Raw genomic sequence first — 22,328 nt, forward strand, 5'->3', positions numbered from 1 at the left:
GAATCCGTCAGGAGGCATAATGTAAGTCTATGGTGCAGGATTCCATCATCCTGCGTCCCGCAACGGTTTAGAGTGCAGGAATCCGTCACGTTTTACTGAGCATGCTCAGCATGTCCAGCAAAACGTCCGAAATCATGTAAAATCAGTTCCCCTCTCTCTCCCACCCCAAGCACCACGCAGTTTTTAAACTGAAATGATCGGCTTTTCAGAGCGATCAGCTGATCAACTTTTGAGAGCGATCAGCTGATCTCCTGGCAACCGGCTTTTCAGAGCGATCAGCTGATCGTTCTCTCTCTCAACGGAATCCGCTTTCTCATGGCAAGAAATTCCATTTCTTGTCCCCCGTTGTACAACGCATCAGTCACAAGCGTAACACTCACAGAATGTAAATGGCACCATGAGCTATGATGGGTATATGCTGTGTCCAGGAAAGAAAACTGATACAACACTGACATCTGACTGAGGCCTATTACAGCCTTAACCCCTTCACAACTTCAGACGTACCACTCCTAAATCATGTCGGGGTGATCATCTTCCGCTGCTGTGGTGAGCAGGCGGTGATCCCTCCACATATCTTATGATTTGAACAGCAGACATGTGTGGCTAACAGGCGCCTGTGCATCCGTAATCCACCCACGCCTGTTGACGCCTCGATCGAGAGATTTAGAGATTAAAATAGCTGTGGCGAGGAACGCGCCACCATCTGAGGCCCTGTGACGTGATCATGGTGAGCCAATGGTTGCCATTGTAGCAATGGGTCTTGTGATGACTCCTGTTGCTATCATGACGCATTTCCTGTTAGATCCAACAGAGCAGCAACTGTAACAGGAAAGCAGCATTTCGGTTGATCAGAGCTATGCAGTTATGATCAACAGAAATGAACAAGTGATTAGACTGCTGATCATTATAGTCCCCTAGGGGAACTAGTAAAATTAAAAATAAAAAAAAAAGTAAAATAGTCCAAATCACCCCCCATTTGCCCCATTGAAAATTAAACCATAAAAAAATTAAGAATATACACACATTTGGTATTGCTGCATTCAGAAATGGCCGATCTATCAAAATCTAAAATCAATTAACCTGATCAGTAAACTGCTTAGCGTCAAAAAAATTTTAAACTGGCAAAATTACGTTTTTTGGTCGTCACAATCTTTGTGCAGAATGCAATAACAGGCGATCAAAAGGGCACATCTGTGCAAAAATGGTACCCTTAAAGTCACCTTGCGATGCAAAAAAATAAGCCATCACTGAGCCCCATATCCTGAAAAATGAGAATGCTATGGGATCCGGAAAATTGCTACTTTTTTTTGGACAAACTTCTGAATTATTTTTCACCCTTTAGATAAAAGTAAACCTATACATATTTAGTGTCTACGAACTCGTACCGACCTGAGGCATCAAACCAATACATCAGTTTTACCATATAGTGAACACTGTGAAAAAAATACTCCAAAACAATCGTGTAATCGCACTTTTTTTGCAATTTTTCCGCACTTGAAATTTTTTGCGACTTTCCAGTACACTCTATGGTAAAATTCATGGTTTCATTTAACAGTAAAACTCGTCCTGCAATAAACAAGCCCTCATATGGCAAGATTGATGGAAAAATAAAAAAGGTACGGCTCTCAGAAGAAGGGGAGCGAAAAACGGAAAATCGCTCTGTCATGAAGGGATTAAAGGGGTTTTCACCACGAACAAAGTTAATTTCAAAGTTGATTTTAATCAATAGATCTTGTAATAATAATAACTGAAACCAGAGGTCTCTAACTTTTCTGACCATGAGAGCCACCTTCAGCTCTGTGAGAGGGACAATATGCCGTATTTTTCGGGCTATAAGAGGCACCAGACCATAAGATGCACCCTGGTTTTAGAGGAGGAAAATAGGAAAACAAGATTTTAAGCAAAAATGTGGTCATGACACACTGTTATGGGGCGAGGATCTGCTGCTGACACTGTTATGGGGGTAATGTCCCCGAATATATATATATATATATATATATATATATATATATATATATATATATATATATATATATATATATATATATATATATATATATATATATATATATATAATATATATATATAATATATATATATGTAGCCTACAAGTAGTATTCAACCCCCTGCAGGTTTACACATTCGGAATTAACTTGGCATTGTGACATTTGGACTGTAGATCAGCCTGGAAGTGTGAAATGCACTGCAGCAAAACAGAATGTTATTTCTTTTTTTTTTATTTTTTTTTAAATTGTGAAAAGTTTATTCAGAGGGTCATTTATTATTCAACCCCTCAATCCACAAGAATTCTGTTTGGTTCCCCTAAAGTATTAAGAAGTATTTCAGGCACAAAGAACAATGAGCTTCACATGTTTGGATTAATTATCCCTTTTTCCAGCCTTTTCTGACTAATTAAGATCCTCCCCAAACTTGTGAACAGCACTCATACTTGGTCAACATGGGAAAGACAAAGGAGCATTCCAAGGCCATCAGAGACAAGATCGTGGAGGGTCACAAGGCTGGCAAGGGGTACAAAACCCTTTCCAAGGAGTTGGGCCTACCTGTCTCCACTGTTGGGAGCATCATCCGGAAGTGGAAGGCTTATGGAACTACTGTTAGACTTCCACGGCCTGGACAGCCTTTGAAAGTTTCCACCCATGTCGAGGCCAGTCTTGTCCGAAGAGTCAAGGCTAACCCAAGGACAACAAGCAAGGAGCTCCGGGAAGATCTCATGGCAGTGGGGACATTGGTTTCAGTCAATACCATAAGTAACGTACTCCACCGCAATGGTCTCCGTTCCAGACAAGCCCGTAAGATACCTTTCCTTTCAAAGCGTCATGTCAAGGCTCGTCTACAGTTTGCTCATGATCACTTGGAGGACTCTGAGACAGACTGGTTCAAGATTCTCTGGTCTGATGAGACCAAGATCGAGATCTTTGGTGCCAACCACACACGTGACGTTTGGAGACTGGATGGCACTGCATACGACCCCAAGAATACCATCCCTACAGTCAAGCATGGTGGTGGCAGCATCATGCTGTGGGGCTGTTTCTCAGCCAAGGGGCCTGGCCATCTGGTCCGCATCCATGGGAAGATGGATAGCACGGCCTACCTGGAGATTTTGACCAAGAACCTCTGCTCCTCCATCAAGGATCTTAAGATGGGTCGTCATTTCATCTTCCAACAAGACAACGACCCAAAGCACACAGCCAAGAAAACCAAGGCCTGGTTCAAGAGGGAAAAAATCAAGGTGTTGCAGTGGCCTAGTCAGTCTCCTGACCTTAACCCAATTGAAAACTTGTGGAAGGAGCTCAAGATTAAAGTCCACATGAGACACCCAAAGAACCTAGATAACTTGGAGAAGATCTGCATGGAGGAGTGGGCCAAGATAACTCCAGAGACCTGTGCCGGCCTGATCAGGTCTTATAAAAGACGATTATTAGCTGTAATTGCAAACAAGGGTTATTCCACAAAATATTAAACCTAGGGGTTGAATAATAATTGACCCACACTTTTATGTTGAAAATGTATTAAAATTTAACTGAGCAACATAACTTGTTGGTTTGTAAGATTTATGCATCTGTTAATAAATCCTGCTCTTGTTTGAAGTTTGCAGGCTCTAACTTATTTGCATCTTATCAAACCTGCTAAATCTGAAGGGGGTTGAATACTACTTGTAGGCACTGTATGTATATGTATGTGTATATATATATATATATATATATATATATATATATATATATATATATATATATATATATATATATATATATATATATATATATTGTGAGACTGTGACCGGGGTTATCTATGACGGCCGGTATGTCTCGCCCAGGTTGTGCTCACTCCATGATAGAAAGTGAATCCACTATAGGGTTAATGCTGTTTCCCTACAGACTGAAGGAAGGGTTAAATAGAATCAGGAACGAGGGCAGGTGTGCCGGGTGTGAGGGAGTGATCACAACTCCCTGAGTCTCTGCTGGAGAGACATGTATATTGCTGTGGATTTTTGTTTGGACATTAAACACCGTGTGCTGTGAACCTTGATGCCTGGATCCCGTGTCTTCTGCTGCGCAGCCGACCGCGCTACCTCACATATGGTGGAGAATCGGCGGGCATGACAGCCGGTGAGGTGTAGCATCCATCCCTGGTGACCCAGCTGCGCATGTCCTGGATTCGAGCGGCTATACTACAGCCCAAACCCGGCGACGCCATGGAGGACATACTAAAGCATTTGGCTCAGGCTAATGCACAGCAGCAACAGACCAATGCACACCTGCTCCAATCCTTGCAAGTGCAGGAAAAAAAACTCCAAGAACAGTTGGATCAGGCCAATGCACGTCAGCAGCAATCCTTGCAAGTGCAGGTCAAAATGCACCAAGAACAGATGGAGCAGGCCAATGCACGTCAGCAGCAATCCTTGCAAGTGCAGGACAAAAGGCACCAAGAACAGATGGAGCAGGCCAATGCACGTCAGCAGCAAGCCTTACAATTGCAGGAAAAAAGGCACCAAGAACAGATGGTTCTCCTGGCCAAGTCGATCCGTGCCGGACCGGCAGCAACAACCCCGGGACCGGGTGACGACGGCAGCGTCCGGAAAGCGGTGAGACAAGCGTTGCAAAAGATGACCCCGGGTGATGATGTGGAAGCGTTCCTGGCGGTGTTTGAGCGGGTGGCCGAGCGGGAAAAGCTGCCGACCCCGCAGTGGGCTGAGGTATTGTCGCCCTATCTGACGGGGGAACCCCAAAAAGCGTACCTGGACCTCGGTACCGAGGACGCCATTGACTATGTGACCCTGAAAGCCGAAATACTGGCTCGGTTGGGGGTGAATACCTATGTACGGGCTCAGCGGGTAAATCAGTGGTTCTATGAGGAAGCCAAACCCGTACGCTCCCAGGCCTATGACTTATTACATCTTGTAAAAAAGTGGTTGCAGCCTGACACTCTGAGCCCGGCGCAAATGGTGGAAAGGGTAGTAGTGGATCGTTTTGTGCGCACTTTACCCGTCACCGTTCAACGGTGGGTAGGACAGGGTGACCCGAGTACCCTGGACCAATTAGTGTCCCTGGTAGAGCGGCATGTGGCTACGCAGGACTTGATACGGGACACTGAGACTTTGCGTACCGCCCGTCGGTCCGGCCCCTCCAAGCCTAGGGCCAAGGACCCACCGCCGACACCGGTACAGGAGTCCGCTACCATCCTGGCTGAGGCCGCGCCCGCCGTTCCTGAGGTCCGGAAGGCCATGTACCCTAAACGACAACTTGTCAAGGGGGTTTCCTTCCCTATTAGATGTTGGCGGTGCCAGCGGGTGGGACATATGGAAGCCCAGTGTCCCCTGACCACGGAGCCCATGGATTGTGGGGTTACCCGGCGGGGTTCAATGTATGCTCAGGTGGTGTGTACCGCTGACCTGGTCTCCCCAGAGACAGAGCCCCACTTGTGCCAAATACAGGTGAATGGATGTCCGGTTACAGGATTGTTGGATTCCGGAAGCTTAGTGACCCTTGTGCGATCCACCTTGAGAGCTAAAGTAAAGGCCACAGGACGCACCGTGGGGGTGGTTTGCATACATGGGGACCGCCGCGACTATCCCACGGGGATTGTCACCATCACAGCACCTTGCGGTCAGGTGCAACATGAGGTGGGACTTCTTAACACTCTTCCTTATGACGTGATCCTAGGAAGGGATCTGCCCTATTTTTGGACTTTATGGAGGGGACCCCCTAAGTCCCCTCAGATATTGGTCGGTCCGGGACCTGAGCCCTACAATCCTGAATCCGGGACACCTGCCGTAGGGGTCACCATGATAGGGACAGAGTGTGAACCCGATAGGTCGCCCCTAGAGGTATTGGCAGGAGAGGCTGAGACGGTCGAGCCCATCCCGGAGTTGGAGGCGTCCCCGGATACGTTTGGGACAGCCCAACTCCAGGACCCTACGTTAATACATGCCCGGAGTCGGGTGACAGTAGTTGACGGGGTGGCACAGCTGCCCGGTGCCCAGGTAAGGTACCCCCATTTCGCTCTTAAGCAGGATTTACTCTACCGGGTAGATGAAATACGGGGCGTAGGGGTAGAACAGTTGGTGGTGCCCCAGCCGCATCGCCGGCGGGTCCTCGACTTGGCTCATAAACACCTGATGAGTGGTCACCTAGGGGTCAAGAAAACGCAGGAGCGAATATTGCAAAGGTTCTATTGGCCCGGGGTCTTTGGGGAGGTAAAACGGTTCTGCGAAACCTGCCCGGAGTGTCAGCTTACTGCACCCCTGACCCATTTTCGCAGTCCGTTGGTACCGTTACCCATTATAGAAGTCCCTTTTGAACGGATAGGGATGGATCTGGTGGGGCCCCTCGTAAAGTCCGCTCGAGGGCACCAACACATCCTAGTGATCGTTGACTATGCCACCCGGTATCCCGAGGCGATACCTCTCAGACATACTGCAGCAAAGCTTATAGCTCGGGAGTTGTTTGCTGTGTTCTGCCGGGTGGGGTTGCCCAAGGAGATCCTTACGGATCAGGGGACCCCATTCATGTCTAAAGTGACCAAAGAGCTATGCCGGCTACTCCAGATCAAGCAGTTGCGTACGTCTGTGTATCATCCTCAAACGGACGGTTTAGTCGAGCGTTTCAATAAAACCCTGAAAACCATGCTAAGAAGGGTGATTTCAAAAGACGGGAAAGACTGGGATATGATGCTTCCCTATTTGATGTTTGCCATCCGTGAGGTGCCATAGGCATCCACGGGGTTTTCGCCTTTTGAGTTGTTATACGGGCGACATCCCCGGGGATTGTTGGACCTGGCAAAGGAAACATGGGAACAAGAGCCCACCCCCCATAAAAGTGTGATCGAACACATTTTAGGAATGCAGAACCGCATAAGCGCGGTCATGCCAATTGTGAAGGAGCATTTACAGGAGGCTCAGGCCGCGCAAAGCGGCGGCTACAATAGACAAGCCACCGTGCGGACCTTTCAACCCGGGGATCGGGTGTTGGTATTGATCCCCACGGCGGAGAGCAAATTCCTGGCTCAGTGGCAAGGCCCCTACGAGATAAAGGAAAGAGTAGGGGTGGTTAACTATAAAGTATTGCAGCCCGGTAGGCGGAAACCTGAACAAATATACCATGTCAACCTATTAAAACCTTGGCAGGAACGGGAAAGCCTGATGGCTGTTTTTTCCCCACCTCCCTCCTCTTCGGGTCGTTCACATCCGGCTCCAGCGACCTCCGGAGAGGACGAACCGGAAGTAAGGATTGGAGAAGCCCTCACCAAGCAACAGAGGCGAGAGGCCAGACGGTTGGTTCAGCAGAACCCCGATGTCTTCTCCGAGCTGCCCGGTAGGACCAGTCTGATACGACATGATATTGTCACCGAGCCCCACCTGAAGGTACGCCTGAAGTCATACCGGGTGCCGGAGGCTCGACGACAAGCCATATCGGAGGAAGTAAAGACAATGTTACGCCTGGGGGTCATCGAAAAATCCCGGAGTGAATGGGCTAGTCCGATTGTCCTAATACCAAAACCCGATGGCTCCTTAAGGTTCTGCAATGACTTTAGGAGATTGAACGAAATATCCAAGTTCGATCTCTACCCCATGCCCCGGGTGGATGAGCTGATTGATAGGCTGGGACAGGCGCGATATTTTACCACGCTCGACCTGACCAAAGGGTACTGGCAGGTGCCACTAACGGAGTCCGCCAAGGAGAAAACAGCTTTTGTTACGCCGGAGGGTCTCTTCCACTATGTTGTCTTGCCTTTTGGGTTACATGGCGCTCCGGCCACGTTCCAGAGGTTGATGGACTTAGTGCTGGAACCCCACCAGGCGTATGCATCAGCGTACCTGGATGACATCATTATTTACAGCTCCGATTGGCAGACCCACTTGGAACAGGTACAAGCGGTGGTGGACGCGCTTCGAACAGCCGGATTGACAGCCAATCCCAAGAAATGTGCATTGGGACTCACGGAAGCCCGCTACTTGGGCTACGTGATAGGCCAAGGAGTGATTAAGCCCCAAATTAACAAGGTTGAGGCGATCCAGAAGTGGCCTAGACCCCTGACCACGAAGCAGGTTAGGGCCTTCCTGGGTATCGTGGGGTACTACAGGAGGTTTGTAAAGGATTTTGCGGGACTATCAGCCCCCTTGACTGACCTTCTCAAAGGCAAGAAGTCCGTCATGGTGCGCTGGACTCCGCAGGCCGAGGACTCCTTCCGGGCCCTGAAGGGGGTCCTGTGCGGACGGCCCGTTCTTGTCAACCCTGATTTCCGGAAGGAGTTCATAGTACAGACTGACGCCTCGGAGGTCGGCCTGGGGGCAGTGCTGTCTCAGGTGGTTCAGGGGGAGGAACACCCCGTCACCTTCTTAAGTAGGAAGCTCACCCCTCCCGAGCGGAATTATAGCGTAGTGGAGAAGGAGTGCCTGGCGATCAAGTGGGCCTTGGAGTCCCTACGCGATTACCTGCTGGGACGGCAGTTTCGCTTGGTGACGGATCACTCTCCACTGGTCTGGATGAGGTCCGCCAAGGAACGGAATGCCCGGGTTACCCGGTGGTTCCTTTCTCTGCAGAACTTCCGGTTTACGGTTGAACACCGGGCCGGTAGGTTGCAGGGCAACGCCGATGCCTTGTCCCGCGGCCCGTGTTTGATGGCTGGAGTTCAACCCCACACGCTTGAACTGAGGGGGGGGTATGTGAGACTGTGACCGGGGTTATCTATGACGGCCGGTATGTCTCGCCCAGGTTGTGCTCACTCCATGATAGAAAGTGAATCCACTATAGGGTTAATGCTGTTTCCCTACAGACTGAAGGAAGGGTTAAATAGAATCAGGAACGAGGGCAGGTGTGCCGGGTGTGAGGGAGTGATCACAACTCCCTGAGTCTCTGCTGGAGAGACATGTATATTGCTGTGGATTTTTGTTTGGACATTAAACACCGTGTGCTGTGAACCTTGATGCCTGGATCCCGTGTCTTCTGCTGCGCAGCCGACCGCGCTACCTCACAATATATATATATATATATATATATATATATATATATATATATATATATATATATATATATATATATATATATATATATATATATATATATATATATATATATATATAAAATGTGTGTGTGTGTGTATATATATATATATATATATATATATATATATATATATATATATATATATATATATATATATATATATATATATATATATATATATATATATATAATACACATATAGATAGATATAGATATATAGAGATAGATATATATATATATAGATATAGATATATATACCATATATATGTGTATATATACAGTACAGACCAAAAGTTTTTTTTATTTTCATGACCCTGAAAATTGTAGATTCACATTTAAGGCATCAAAATTATGAATTAACACATGTGGAATGAAATACTTAGCAGAAAAGTGTGAAACAGCTGAAAATATGTCTTATATTCTAGGTTCTTCAAAGTAGCCACCTTTTGCTTTGATTACTGCTTTGCACACTCTTGGCATTCTCTTGATGAGCTTCAAAAGGTAATCATCGGAAATGGTTTTCCTACAGTGTTGAGTCTCCAGTCCTGTGCCGTTCTATCCATCTGGTGAACTTCATAACTGGAAGTGAGAAACACTGACTTCGATGATGGCTATGGCCTCATTCATCATTGCCTGTGTCTTTGTTTTGTCTAGTTTTGTGTGTTTAGCGCCTTTTTGTTTGCCCCCTATTCATTATTCTATTTGCGCCTTTTTTGAGGTCTATTTCTATATGTGCTCACCTGTTGTTTCCGCTTTGTGTTTCCTTATATTTTTGACTGATGGTGTAATGTTATGCATGTTTCTCAAAACTCACTTTTTTGTGTTATTTGATGTGACCTTTTTGTTCGAAAAGTCACAAAAATGGTTAATGACAGGATTTGGGATTTTGTATTAAATTCATATTGATGAATTTGGGCACCCCCCCTCCCCTTCTGAATATCTGAAGAAAAGAAAAGTAACTTAGAAGAAAAACCACAAGTGATGACTCAGACCTATGGTGTGGATAAATATGTGGTGTTTTTCCTTTTATTATCTTTATATGTGTGTGGTTTTTATTCTATGATCTTCGCCCTTGGTATTTCAGGGTCATCTCTGTGAACGGTCTTTTGTCATTGTGCCAGGTACATTAAAACCATAACTCATTGTAAACTAGTTGATGATTGATCTGCCGTTAGTTATGTTATAATGGAATAATTGCACAAGGTGTTTTTGGGGCATTTACAATGGTTTTAAAGATTAACTGTACCTCTCATGTCATCGTGATATGTCAAAAGTTGTGATCGGCAGGACCCGGCTGCGGAGCTATAGGCCCCACTGTTCAAAACGTCTGATGTGTCACTGGGACCTGTGAAAAGTGTTTTTGGGAGTGAGAGTCACACTTTAAGATAACCAGAGGTCATGTTGACAAGTAAAACGTCATATTTCAGGACTAATCCACTTATCTCGGCTTTGATGTATAAACTATTCTCAGTACATGGTAATCAGCATTTTAGACACATTGGTAAATCCATCAACACTTTGATATCTTCTATCTTTTGCTGCATTTCCCAGAAATCAGCATTTTAATTAATATGCAAATGAGCTGTTACGTGCTCTGGGAGTGACGGGAGCACTTATGAGCCTTCGCCTCCTGCGGGTGTTTCCTTGCCCAGCACCATCTTTAGCTTGTTTGATGGCTCATTGTCTATTGTCTGATATTTTTGCCTAACCTCACATGATGGAATTACTTTTCAAAGACCTTCATGCTCCTAGAAGTGGTTGGGGGGTTTGATCTTACTGACAGATCCCTGATCTGTAACAGTGAGTTCAAACCATTAATAATATATCTTGATTAAGCTTATGTTCCCGTGTAATTAGCACCGTCCCTGGCATCTTGGCTTTTGGTCCTGTCTTTGAAGCAACATTTGCTGTGTTGACAGATGACCAAAGCAATCTAATGTGAGGGCTGATTGTTGTCTACAAAACCCAAACGAGCCCCTTATTTGTCTATACGTCCACCTTAGCAGGGAATGACTTGGTTGTCTTCCCCCTTTCTATTGTCCTGCTTGGCCGAGCTGGCATTGACCTTCCATGCTTGACATTTGTCAAGGAACAATAGGCATCCTCCGAGTCTGTGGTTTATAAATTCATTTTACACACTAATTTTGATGGGGGCAAGGTTAGCTTGTTGTGAACGATTGCCTAAACCTCACGTCGGGGGTTATTCATTGACTTGTGAAGTCCATGTAGTACACGTTCTTGGAGCTTCTCTGCAGCGGCATTTTCTATATTTCTGTTACTATTCTTTTTAAATACTGAAACCATTTCTTTTTTTTTCTTACAGGAAACATTGGGCACTGAACAAGTAGTCGCTGATTTCCTTCTGAACCAAGATGGCTTCTATGTTGCTGAGCTTACACATGACCCAGGCATTGCAGCAGAACTCCAGATTACTTGTACCATGTAAGTAATCATACAGTTTTACCTAGAGGAGATTTAATCCCTATTAAGTCCTATGTTTTAGGCACTGTATAGTGTACAATAGTTTACCCTCCATGCCTGGTCCTGAGGAAGAGATGGGTGGAGCAGAGGTGTCTGGGTGGGTTTTCATGGCTTCACTTGTCCAGAAATCATTCAGATTAATAATGCTTTTTCCAATAGGGATCATTTAAAATATTCTCTACAAATCCAACACTGGAGAATCCATTTTAAAGACTACGTTTTCGATCCCCTGACTGCTCCCAACCTCTACTACTAGCAGTATGAGTGCAGATTCCTTTATTCCTAGAGGGTTTTAATATTCCATACTAATCGTTCCATAAGGAATAAGTCAAAACTAGCCTGGCCAAACAGATCCTCTAATCACACCTCCCTGGACGTGATTAACAGCTGCCATAACAGGGACTGAATGCAGGCTGTCAGTCATGGACTAGCGGGGGAGGAGATGCCCTCTGGACTAGTCCTGCCTCATCGTTTGTGCAGCGCTGCAGTTGATAAGTTCATTGTGCACAGACTGTATGATTAGCATGGTGCGTCAAACACCTCATTGAATAAAGACCACCGATTGCATATTAAGATGGGCTCTGTGCCACTATACGGAATCCTTCAAGAAGTCACCTGTCCTTTAACTATGCCTAATCATTTAACTGATCGATGCCTGGATGGGCTGTTTGTCGTCTGATCATTTGGGCAGGGGCCAGGTTTCTACATTGTTAGGTTTTTTTTTTCCCGTTTTTATAAACTGTTCCTCCTAGCTGCTTAACTGTCTTATTCCAGATTTATAATTAAGATGGCGTTACATAACGCGTCTCCGATTCCTCGCATTGTCATCCTACTGTCAGGATCTTTTCCTTTAAAACTGTTATCTTTGACAGTTTTTCGTCACATAGTAATTGAGCTGGCTGATAGAAAAGAGTAATGCATTATTAAAGCTGAGCTGTCTTATCTAAAGACTCAAGATTTTGAAGGGAATTAATGAGGATTTCTATGACTAGATTTCTACTTTCTATTTTCGAGTGTTCACCTTTCCATGGACTGTGGTTTGTATAGTGCTTGAGCAAAATGGCCAATACCATCCCTCTAGGTTTGTGGTCACATACTTTTCATATCTGAAGTGCACTGTAAGGTTTGAGAGATTTCATAACATTATTTCTTTTCCATGATGCACCCCTATGAATAAACGTGGGATAAAAACTAATGAGCAAACACCCTGTAGTAAGTCAAATAAAAAGTAATACATGTAAATAACATAGGGTACTTAGTTGATACTAATTTGATCAGAAGAGCATAAAAGCCATCCTACCGCGACAAGGTGTACCCACTTGGGATGGAACAATTTCTACTTTTGCACCTCTCTATGTGCCAGCAGACCTCAATACATGGGGCAGAACTGGACTCAGCCCCGACTATTTAACACCTGCCCCTCAAAATGACAAGGAGCTAAAGCAAAACTGAAGAAATGGGCCAATACATCTGTTGGTATAAGTGCAATGTGTAGGTACTCATTCACATTGCGGCTATGTGACCCGTATGATTGTGTCATGGTTACATTTAGATCTCCTTTCGTTAGGCTCTAAAATCCATTCAATCAGTTATTTTTTTTTTTTTAACTTACAATCCTATAAATGTTTTGCACTAAAAGGCTTTCTGTGAGCTAAAAATTGAAAGGGTGTTCCGGTTTCCAAAAATTCCGGTCCTCATGTGCAGTTTGTCCCGCTGCTGCTCCTAGTGCCTGTTATTGTCAGCAACACTGATGATATGTCAATAACATAGCAGCCAATCATGCCGTTTGCTCGGGCTGAGATCACTGATTGATTGGCTGCAGCGCTGTCGACATGACATAAGCGCTGTAGGCCATGATAAATACCGGCAGCAGAAGAGACCATTGGACTTGGAGAATGTGAGTAAAGTGAGGTTTTCTTTTTGTTTTTTTTTATTCAAAACAAGCCACAGCCAGGTGAGAGGGTTTTATTTGGAACCGGAAACCCTCTTTAAAATCTGTGATTTATGTATTCTAATTCATGCCAGAAATCAGAATCTAATATAACTTATTCAAACCACTCTTGCAAGCATCACTGTGTGTGTGTGTGTGTGTGTGTGTGTGTGTGTGTGTCTGTCTCTGTGTGTGTCTCTCTCTCTGTGTCTCTCACTACTTCACTCTGTGTGTATCCATGTGTCTCTCTCTGTGTCTCTCTCTCTCTGTGTCTCTCTCTGTCTTTCTGTGTGTGTGTGTGTGTATATGTGTGTGTTTGTATGTGTGTGTGTCTGTCTCTGTCTCTGTGTGTGTCTCTCTCTCTGTGTCTCTCACTACTTCACTCTGTGTATCCATGTGTCTCTCACTGTGTCTCTCTCTCTGTGTCTCTCTCTGTCTTTCTGTGTGTGTGTGTGTGTGTGTGTGTGTCTCTCTCTCTCTCTGTGTTTCTCACTCTGTGACTCTGTGTGTCTCCATGTGTCTCTCACTGTGTCTCTCTCACTGTGTGTCTCTCTCTCTTTCTCTGTCTCTGTGTGTGTGTCTTTCTGTTTGCCTCTGTGTGTCTCTCTCTGTGTCTCTGTCCCTAACTGTCTGTGTGTGTGTGTCTCTCTCTCTCTCTCTGTGTTTTTCTCTCTCTGTGTGTATCTCTCTGTCCCTAACTGTGAGTGTGTGTGTCTGTTTCTCTTTTTCTCTTTCTCTTTCTCTCTTTCTCTCTCTCTTTCTCTCTCTTTCTTTCTCACTCTCTCTCCTCTCTCTCTCTCTCTCTGTGTCTGTGTGTGTGTTTCCCTTGTGTCTTCTGACCCTTCAGCGCTTCTCTCTGACGGGTGCAGATGGTTTACTCCTCTCAGCACCTCTATATACAGCCCCATTCTGCAGATACCACTCCTCTTAGCTCCCTCTGTAGACAGTCCCATTATACAAGATATCACTTCTCTCTGCTCCTCAATACACAGTCCTATCATGCAGTACATCACTCCTCACCACTAAAGCACTTGGCCAGATCACAATCGGCAAGATGCCTGTTACAGATTATGCCACATGTGATTTCAAGGTACACACTGCTAAAGCACCTAAGTTGAAAGGGACCCAGAATAGGGGGATCTGCCCCGCTGCCCTCAGCCCAGCCCGCCCGTGATCACAGGAATTTACGTCCCTGGTTCATGATTTTCAGCGGTGTGACTCCAGCCATCCTGGATGGGTGACGAACGTTGTTCCTTTACATGGTTAAATTCCATGGTCTATCTTAGTATACAAACAATCCTTCATACATTCCAAACTCCAGAATAGCTTTTGAAAGATTGCAGCGGATTGCAGCAGATTAGCGATGACGTGGTTGTTTTCCCCGATTTCCACTGCATCGCCCTCTTTTTCGTCAGTTGTTCTTACTGTGCTTTCCCAGTTTGTTTCCTGAATGGGATTTCCAAGGTTACTAGTTTGCTATGTTTGTTCTATTGAATAGAACTGAACAATAGTGGCCAAGTAAAAAAACAAAAAAGGCAATCTACGTCTCACACTTTTCATTTTTTTTATTCATTTCATACAACAGAGGACGTCTCTGGGATTCTTCGTGGTTAAAGATGTCGAGGATGAAACTGTTCACAAGTCACTGCAGTCTTCTGTGATTTATTCACCCTGAACACTGTGGGTTCACCCATGTGGGCTTATTTTCACCGAGCTTCACTGGGGGATAAATGTAACAATGCTAACGGGGACGGGCAGAGTTTCCGGCTGTAGGATGTGATTTCCTAATGCTGGTTACAAAGCAGAAGGAGTTCAAACACCATGTAAGACAACCAGTTTATACCAAGAAAGTCACATTCGTCTCACCAATATCAAAGAGCCACTGTATATTCAGACCGGAGTAATCAAAATATCATAGAAAATACAGAAAATTGTAATAAAACCCCCCCTAAAAAATAGTATGCTAATATACACAACAGGGAGCAAAGCGTGAGGAATCTATATATATAATTGCCTTATTCTGTCTGTCTGTCTGTCTTGCTCCAAAATTGTGTCACCTTGACAGTGTCACCGTGACAGTGTCGTGACAACTGTCGGATTGGCCGCTGGGCTCGGCCTGGCCCTCCCCCCCCCCCCCACGGATTGGCCGCTCGCCTTGGCCTGGCCCCGCCCCCCGCATGGATTAGCCGCTCGCCCCGGCCCTCCGCACGCATCGCCCGCTCCAGCGTACAACGGCTCCCAGTACACATGTGCAGGGAGCCGGCATACGCTGACGCCTCGCCCGCTCAGCCCCCGCCAAACGTTGGCACACTCCACCCCCCGCGGTCATAACCTTGCGATGCTGGGATCGTGACGGAGCCGGTGTACGCTGGTAACCATGATACACATCGCGTAACTATAGGAAGCGCTTCCCTTAGTTACCCGATGTGTATCATGGTTACCAGCGAACACCGGCTCCCGATACACATGTGCAGGGAGCCGGCATACGCTGCGGTCAATAATGAAGTGTCATGCAGCGGTGAAAGAGTTAAAGACACTGCAAGACACTTCATTATAGGCAGCGGGCACCCCCAGAAGAGAGAAGACAGAAGAAAGAAGACCCCGCAGTCATACTCACCAGACGCCGACCGGGAGCAGGTGAGCGCATCAAGGTCCTTCAGTGGCGGAACACACACACACACGCACACACATAAGAACAGACACACACACATCAGATCACACACACATCAGTTCGCATCCACACACTCACAACATCCAGTGATATCGCTTACTTCTCGGCGGCGATACTATGCGTGCAGTGACCTTCCAGGACCTGCCGGGGGATCACATGGCCGGAAGCATGTGGTATCTCCGGATGTTGTGAGTGTGTGAGCGCGTATGTGCGATATCGTCAGTGTGTGTGTGCGTGTATGCGATCGGATGTGTGCGTGTATGCGATCGGATGTGTGCGTGTGTTCTGATGTGTGAGTGTATGCGATCGGATCTGTGAGTGTCGGCATAAGGCAGAGGAGCACGGCGTGCAGCACAGCTGCTGGGACCGCCCACCGAAGGGCACAGGGAGAAGTGGGGTGTGAGTGTATGCGATCAGATGTGTGCATGTATACTGTCTGATGTGTGACTGTGGAGCACGATGGGGAGTGCGCAGCATGGGGGATGGAGCACGATGGGGGATGGCGCACGGTGGGGGGTGCGCAGCATGGGGGATGGAGCACGATGGGGGTGCGCAGCATGGGGGATGGAGCATGGTGGGGGGTGCGCAGCATGGGGGGTGCGCAGCATGGGGGATGGAGCACAATGGGGGGTGCGCAGCATGGGGGATGGAGCACAATGGGGAGTGCGCAGCATGGGGGATGGAGCACGATGAGGAGTGCGCAGCATGGGGGATGGAGCACGATGGGAGTGCGCAGCATGGGGGATGGAGCACGATGGGGGGTGCGCAGCATGGGGGATGGAGCGCGATGGGGGGTGCGCAGCATGGGGGATGGAGCACGATGGGGGGTGCGCAGCATGGGGGATGGAGCACGATGGGGGTGCGCAGCATGGGGAATGGAGCACGATGGGGGGTGCACAGCATGGGTGATGGAGCACGATGGGGGTGCACACCTCCCCCCAAAACACACACACACAGCGCCACACGCGCACCGCACAAGACACCACACACACACTGGGAACCACAAACACCGCCCTACACAGACACCCACAAACAGACAACGCCGCACACACACAACACCCAACACACAAACACCGCAGCATACACAAATATACGCACATACCGCGCAAGACAAACACACTGCACAAAACATACCTCCCCCAAAACACACACACACTCCACACCCACACAAACCGCACCACACACACAGCACCACACACAGACAACACTGCAGACACACAGCGCTCCACAAACAATGCAACACACACAACAAAACACAAATACAACACCGCTCTCACACACCCCCACACCCAGACAACACCCAGAACATTTACAGTGCCCTACACAAACACTGGCAACTACACACAACAACATCGATATATATAACAAAAAACATACATTAACTACACAATAAATTCTAGAATACTCGATGCGTTAGAATCGGGCCACCTTCTAATATTATTATAATCTTGGGTGGGGGTGAGATGCTAAAAGTTGGTCCTCATAGACTTATATAGAAACCGGATTCCGGACCAGAACCGGATTTAAAAAAAAAAAATTAACAGGAACCCGCCGGTCCTGGTTATCTGCGAGTTCGCTCATCTCTTTTGATGACCGATCCATTTTCTTCAAAGGATCTAGTGAATCGGTAGTGCCCATGTTTGACCACTGCTTCCACACACTGTGAACGTACTGCTGGTCACTACTCCATTCACACGGGAGCCGTGGAACACACAATTTCGGGGTTGGTGGGTTTACCAGATTCTGAACCCTCACTGATCATAGATTTTTTTTGTATCATATTTTTGATCATACATTACATTCAAACATAATTTATCTATCCTATGTATGGGTGCTTATTTTTGGTAGGCTATCCCCATTAATGGATTCTGACCCTAACCTAGTATACGATCCTGTAATGGCTCCAACTCAGTCCTTCACCACATGTTGTTTTTATCTTCAACATTAATGAGGGTTATGAAGGCTGAAAAAATATCTCTATTAGGCCACGTGCACTCACTGAGTATTCAGTGAGGTTTTTTTACCTCAGGATTTGTAGCAAAACCAGGAGTGGGTGATAGAAACACGGGCACCACTTCTGTATTTATTATACTTTTCCTCTGATTGTTCAACTCCTAGTTTTGGCTACAAATATTGAGGTAAAAATCTCACCAAATTCTCAACGTGTGCACGTGGCCTATGGATGGCTTTTACACCCAGCATTTTTTTGATAAACACTAAAAACCAGAGTGTGTGAGACCCCCCCCCCCCTTAAACTGCATTTCTAAGATTTAGTATTTGTGCACTTATTATGTAAATTACATTATTTTTATTGTTTTACGTGTTTTTATTGCATTTTTGATGCTGCAATTTTAGTCTCTCTTAGGTGTCATGTTTTAACCCCTTAAGGACTTAAGACATGCGGTGCACATCATAAATCATTTCCCTGCCTTTGATGCGGGCTCACACATTGAGACCGCATCTTTCCCTATAGATGCAGGCTGAATTATTCAGCCTTCATCTGCCTCGAACAGCTGCGAGTGGAGTGGCGCTTTGCCAGAGGCTGTTGTGTGGCCATGGCAGCCAAGGGTCTACTGAAGAGTATGTGATCACTACTCCTAAGAAAACCAGCCCGTATCCAGCGTTCATAGGAGACTGTGATTTCTTCTATATACAGCAATGCTGTGGGCCGGCATTGCTGTATATAGAACAAGTGATTAGACTATTGCAGGTTCAGATTCCCTAAGGGTACATGATGAGAAATAGCAGTGTTTAGGACCTAGCGTGTTTTCGATGCTTCCAAAACACTAAGTTCTACAGTCCCAGCATAGTGGATGGGATTTATAGAAATCTCCTGCCCACTGTGCTTCTTTTCTCCGCAGTGTAAACTGGCATGTGGCGCTGCTTCCCGAGCTGTAGCATGTCAATTTATGCTATGGAGATGCGAGGGTTCTCGGTGGGGAGGACACAGCGAACATCTGCAGCGCTCAGAACCCTGATTGTGGGCACGGGCTGCTGCATCCTTCTGCAGAGAACACTCACGTCTCCGCAGGAGAAGACCCGCTGTGTTCAGGACGCAGTGTGCATGGATCATGGGCACATACCCCAAGGGGTCTATTTAAATACAGTAAAAGGTAGAAGATAAGTTAAAATAAATAAAAATGAAAGTTAAAATCCACACACGTTTACCACATTAAAAATGAAGAAATAATAATAAAATATAATAAAAAAAAAATTGAAAAAAATATTTTTTGTTTTTTATAACCACACTTGGAATTTTTTTACTTCTCACCATTATATCATATGATAAAATGAATGGTGTCATTTTAAAGTACAAGTCGGCTCTCACATGGCAATAGTCTTGGAATAGGGGAGAAAAAAAACTAAATCGCAAACACAAAAAAAAAAATCGCACAGTCCTTCAGGGTTTACATGAAGTTGCTTTTTTTTATACTTTCTGGTATTTGGCACAGTCTTGTGCGGATTACATGTGTTTTTATCTCTGGATTTTTGAGATCTAATGCAGTTCTACGGGTGAAAATCCATGTCCTGTATTTCTCATAGATACATTACCGTTCTAATGATAGTGAACTGTATTTGTCCTTTATTATTTTTTAAAATTCCACATCTTAAAAAAACAATGCCATACGGGTAGATATATGGACATTAGAAAACGGACATAGCGATGGCATGCGGATGATATTACGGAAGGGGAGTCCTCAGGGGAAATATCTCCGGTTGTGCTGTATAGGGATAAAAAAACACTTTACTTGTCCCATTTTCATTACAAAAAAAGTTTTCCAAATAATGAGCAAATTAGGAGCCATTTAGAGCAGATCAAGATTTAGATGTCATTTTGGTTTAATTGGAAATGTCTCCTTTTCACGCCTGTAAATAGAGAAATTCACAAGTGTAACGTTTTCCATTAGACGAGACTATTAACCCCCCGCTTTGAGTACACGTTACATTACACTTTTCCTGTTGAACAGCTTATTATACAGGTTAATGCATTTACACCAAGGAGGAGCTGTCTATTAGAGGATTTTATAATGTACGGGCAGTACAGGTTGGGGTGTCTCCAATGAAAGCTTATATCTGTGATGGGCATTGTATATCAATGTCTGTAGGCATCATTACTGAATAGAATATAGCCTATACAGAGCATAGGTGTCATGATGTCTTCAGGACTGAACGTTCTTCGCTTAAAGATAACCTGTCGCCAGGTTTTTCCCTTTATGAGCTGCGACCACCACCAGTGAGTCATTATATACTGCATTACAGAATAGTATATATAAGGGCCCAGGCTGTTGTGTAGAACGTAAAAAATACATATATAACAGTCACCTAATGGGGTGGTCCTGTTCAATGGGTGTCGCTGCTCTCGGTCCTGCGCCTCACCCATCTTGTGGGATCGCCGTCCTCTTTCCCAGCCACATGTGCATGACATGTCCTACATCATCCACACCGAGGCCTCCGTTGCACTTCTGCGCATGCGCACTTTCATCTGCCCGGTTATTGTAGAACGAATGCGCAGGTGGTCTTGACCTTTCCTCATGCCTGTACATTACAGTACTTTGCGCTGCCCTCAGTAGTGCTTATGAAAATATGTATGCGCAGGAGCACGGTGGAGGCCTCTGTGTGGATGACATAGGACGTATCATCCACGTAGAGCCCCCTAGGTGAGTATTATAAAGGTGTTTTTTACATTATACATAGCAGACTGGGCTCTTATATACAGCATCCAGAATACTGTATATAAGAGCTCACTGGTGTTGGTCGCAGCTTATAAGGGAAAAACCGGGTGACCAGATCCCTTTTTAACATTGCTTTATCAGAATGGTCTTCGTTATAGGAGTCCTACTGTAATGGAGCATTAATGCAACAAAAATCCAAATTCTGTTTGGCCCACAGCAGCCGGTTAGCAGATCCACCAGGCTTTCATTTACAACATGTTATACGCAGAAAATTGACTGCCAAAAATGGAGGCCTGTATTCTTCTGATGATTTTCACAGCAGGGATGGAGGCTTCGATTTTCTTATTTCTGTCCAATAGAATAATTTCAATAATAATAATAAAAAAGTTTATTGATATTGTGCCAACATATTCCTCAGCACTTTACAATCAGGTGGGGGCTTGTATAGACAAAAACAAAACAAAATAGTACATAATTCAACTGCTACAGTAGGAATGAGGGCCCTGCTCGAAAGCTTACAATCTGTGGGGGAGAAGGGGGACACAAAAGGTGAAGCACACTTGTAGATCTGGCCGGCCATCGTTATGTTAGTTTATTGGTTACATATAAAGATGAATGATCTGGTCTTTAGACAGTAACCTTTTGGGTGCCCTTACGTGCTATTGGTTGTATGTAGGATGTGAGGACAGGAATAGGAGAGAGAAGGTTACGGGTAGCATTTAGAAGGTGGGACAGGGGAGAGTTAGGTTAGTAAGTTATTATGATGAGCTTGTCTGAAGAGATGTGTTTTTAATGTACGTTTAAAAACTTGAGGGCTGGATATTAGTCGCATTCTTTGGGGTAGTGCATTCCAGAAAACTGGCGCGGCACGAGAAAAGTCTTGGAGACTGAGGTGTGAGGTTCGTATTATGGAGGATGTTAGTCTAAGATCATTTGCGGAATGAAGGGAGCGGGTAGGATGATAGACAGAGATAAGGGATGAGATGTATGGTGGTGCAGAGCTGTGGAGAGCTTTGTGGGTGAGGGATATGAGTTTGTATTGTATTCTGTAGCTGATAGGTAGCCAGTGTAGTGACTGGCACAAGGTGGAGGCATCGGTGAAGCGGCTGGCCAGGAATATGACCCTGGCTGCTGCATTCAAGATGGATTGGAGAGGGGAGAGTTTGGTCCAAGGGAGACTGATCAATAAAGAGTTGCAGTAATCCAGGCAGGAATGAATAAGAGTGACAGTAAGGGTTTTTGCAGTTTCGAAAGTAAGAAATGGTCGGATTCTGGAGTTGTTTTTGAGATGCAGGTGACATGTGCGAGTGAGTGATTGTATATGGGGAATGAAGGAGAGTTCTGAGTCAAATATGACCCCAAGACAGCGAGCATGCTGCTTGGAAATAATGATTAAATCATTAAAGGTAATTGAGATGTCAGGTGTAGGTTGGTTGCTAGAGGGAGGAAACACAAGAAACTCAGTTTTGGAGAGATTCAGTTTCAGATAGAGGGAGGAAATGCTTTGAGAGACAGCAGACAGAGACTCTCTGGTATTTTGTAACAAAGCA

The 22,328-nt window shown here is 45.5% G+C and overlaps 1 protein-coding gene across 1 annotated transcript in view; it reads left to right on the plus strand.

The window, feature by feature from the left end:
- The first annotated feature begins 11,319 nt into the window (after positions 1–11,319).
- LOC142245290 (4-aminobutyrate aminotransferase, mitochondrial-like) overlaps positions 11,320–22,328 on the plus strand; it is a 118,825-nt gene continuing 107,816 nt past the window's right edge. Inside the window, exon 1 of the mRNA XM_075317901.1 lies at positions 11,320–11,465. Coding sequence (XP_075174016.1) covers positions 11,396–11,465 — 70 coding nt within the window. The 5' untranslated portion in view covers positions 11,320–11,395. The remainder of the gene's footprint in view (positions 11,466–22,328) is intronic.

The sequence above is a fragment of the Anomaloglossus baeobatrachus genome, chromosome 7 (genome assembly GCF_048569485.1).
Source record: "Anomaloglossus baeobatrachus isolate aAnoBae1 chromosome 7, aAnoBae1.hap1, whole genome shotgun sequence".
NCBI classification, from domain to species: Eukaryota; Metazoa; Chordata; class Amphibia; order Anura; family Aromobatidae; genus Anomaloglossus; species Anomaloglossus baeobatrachus.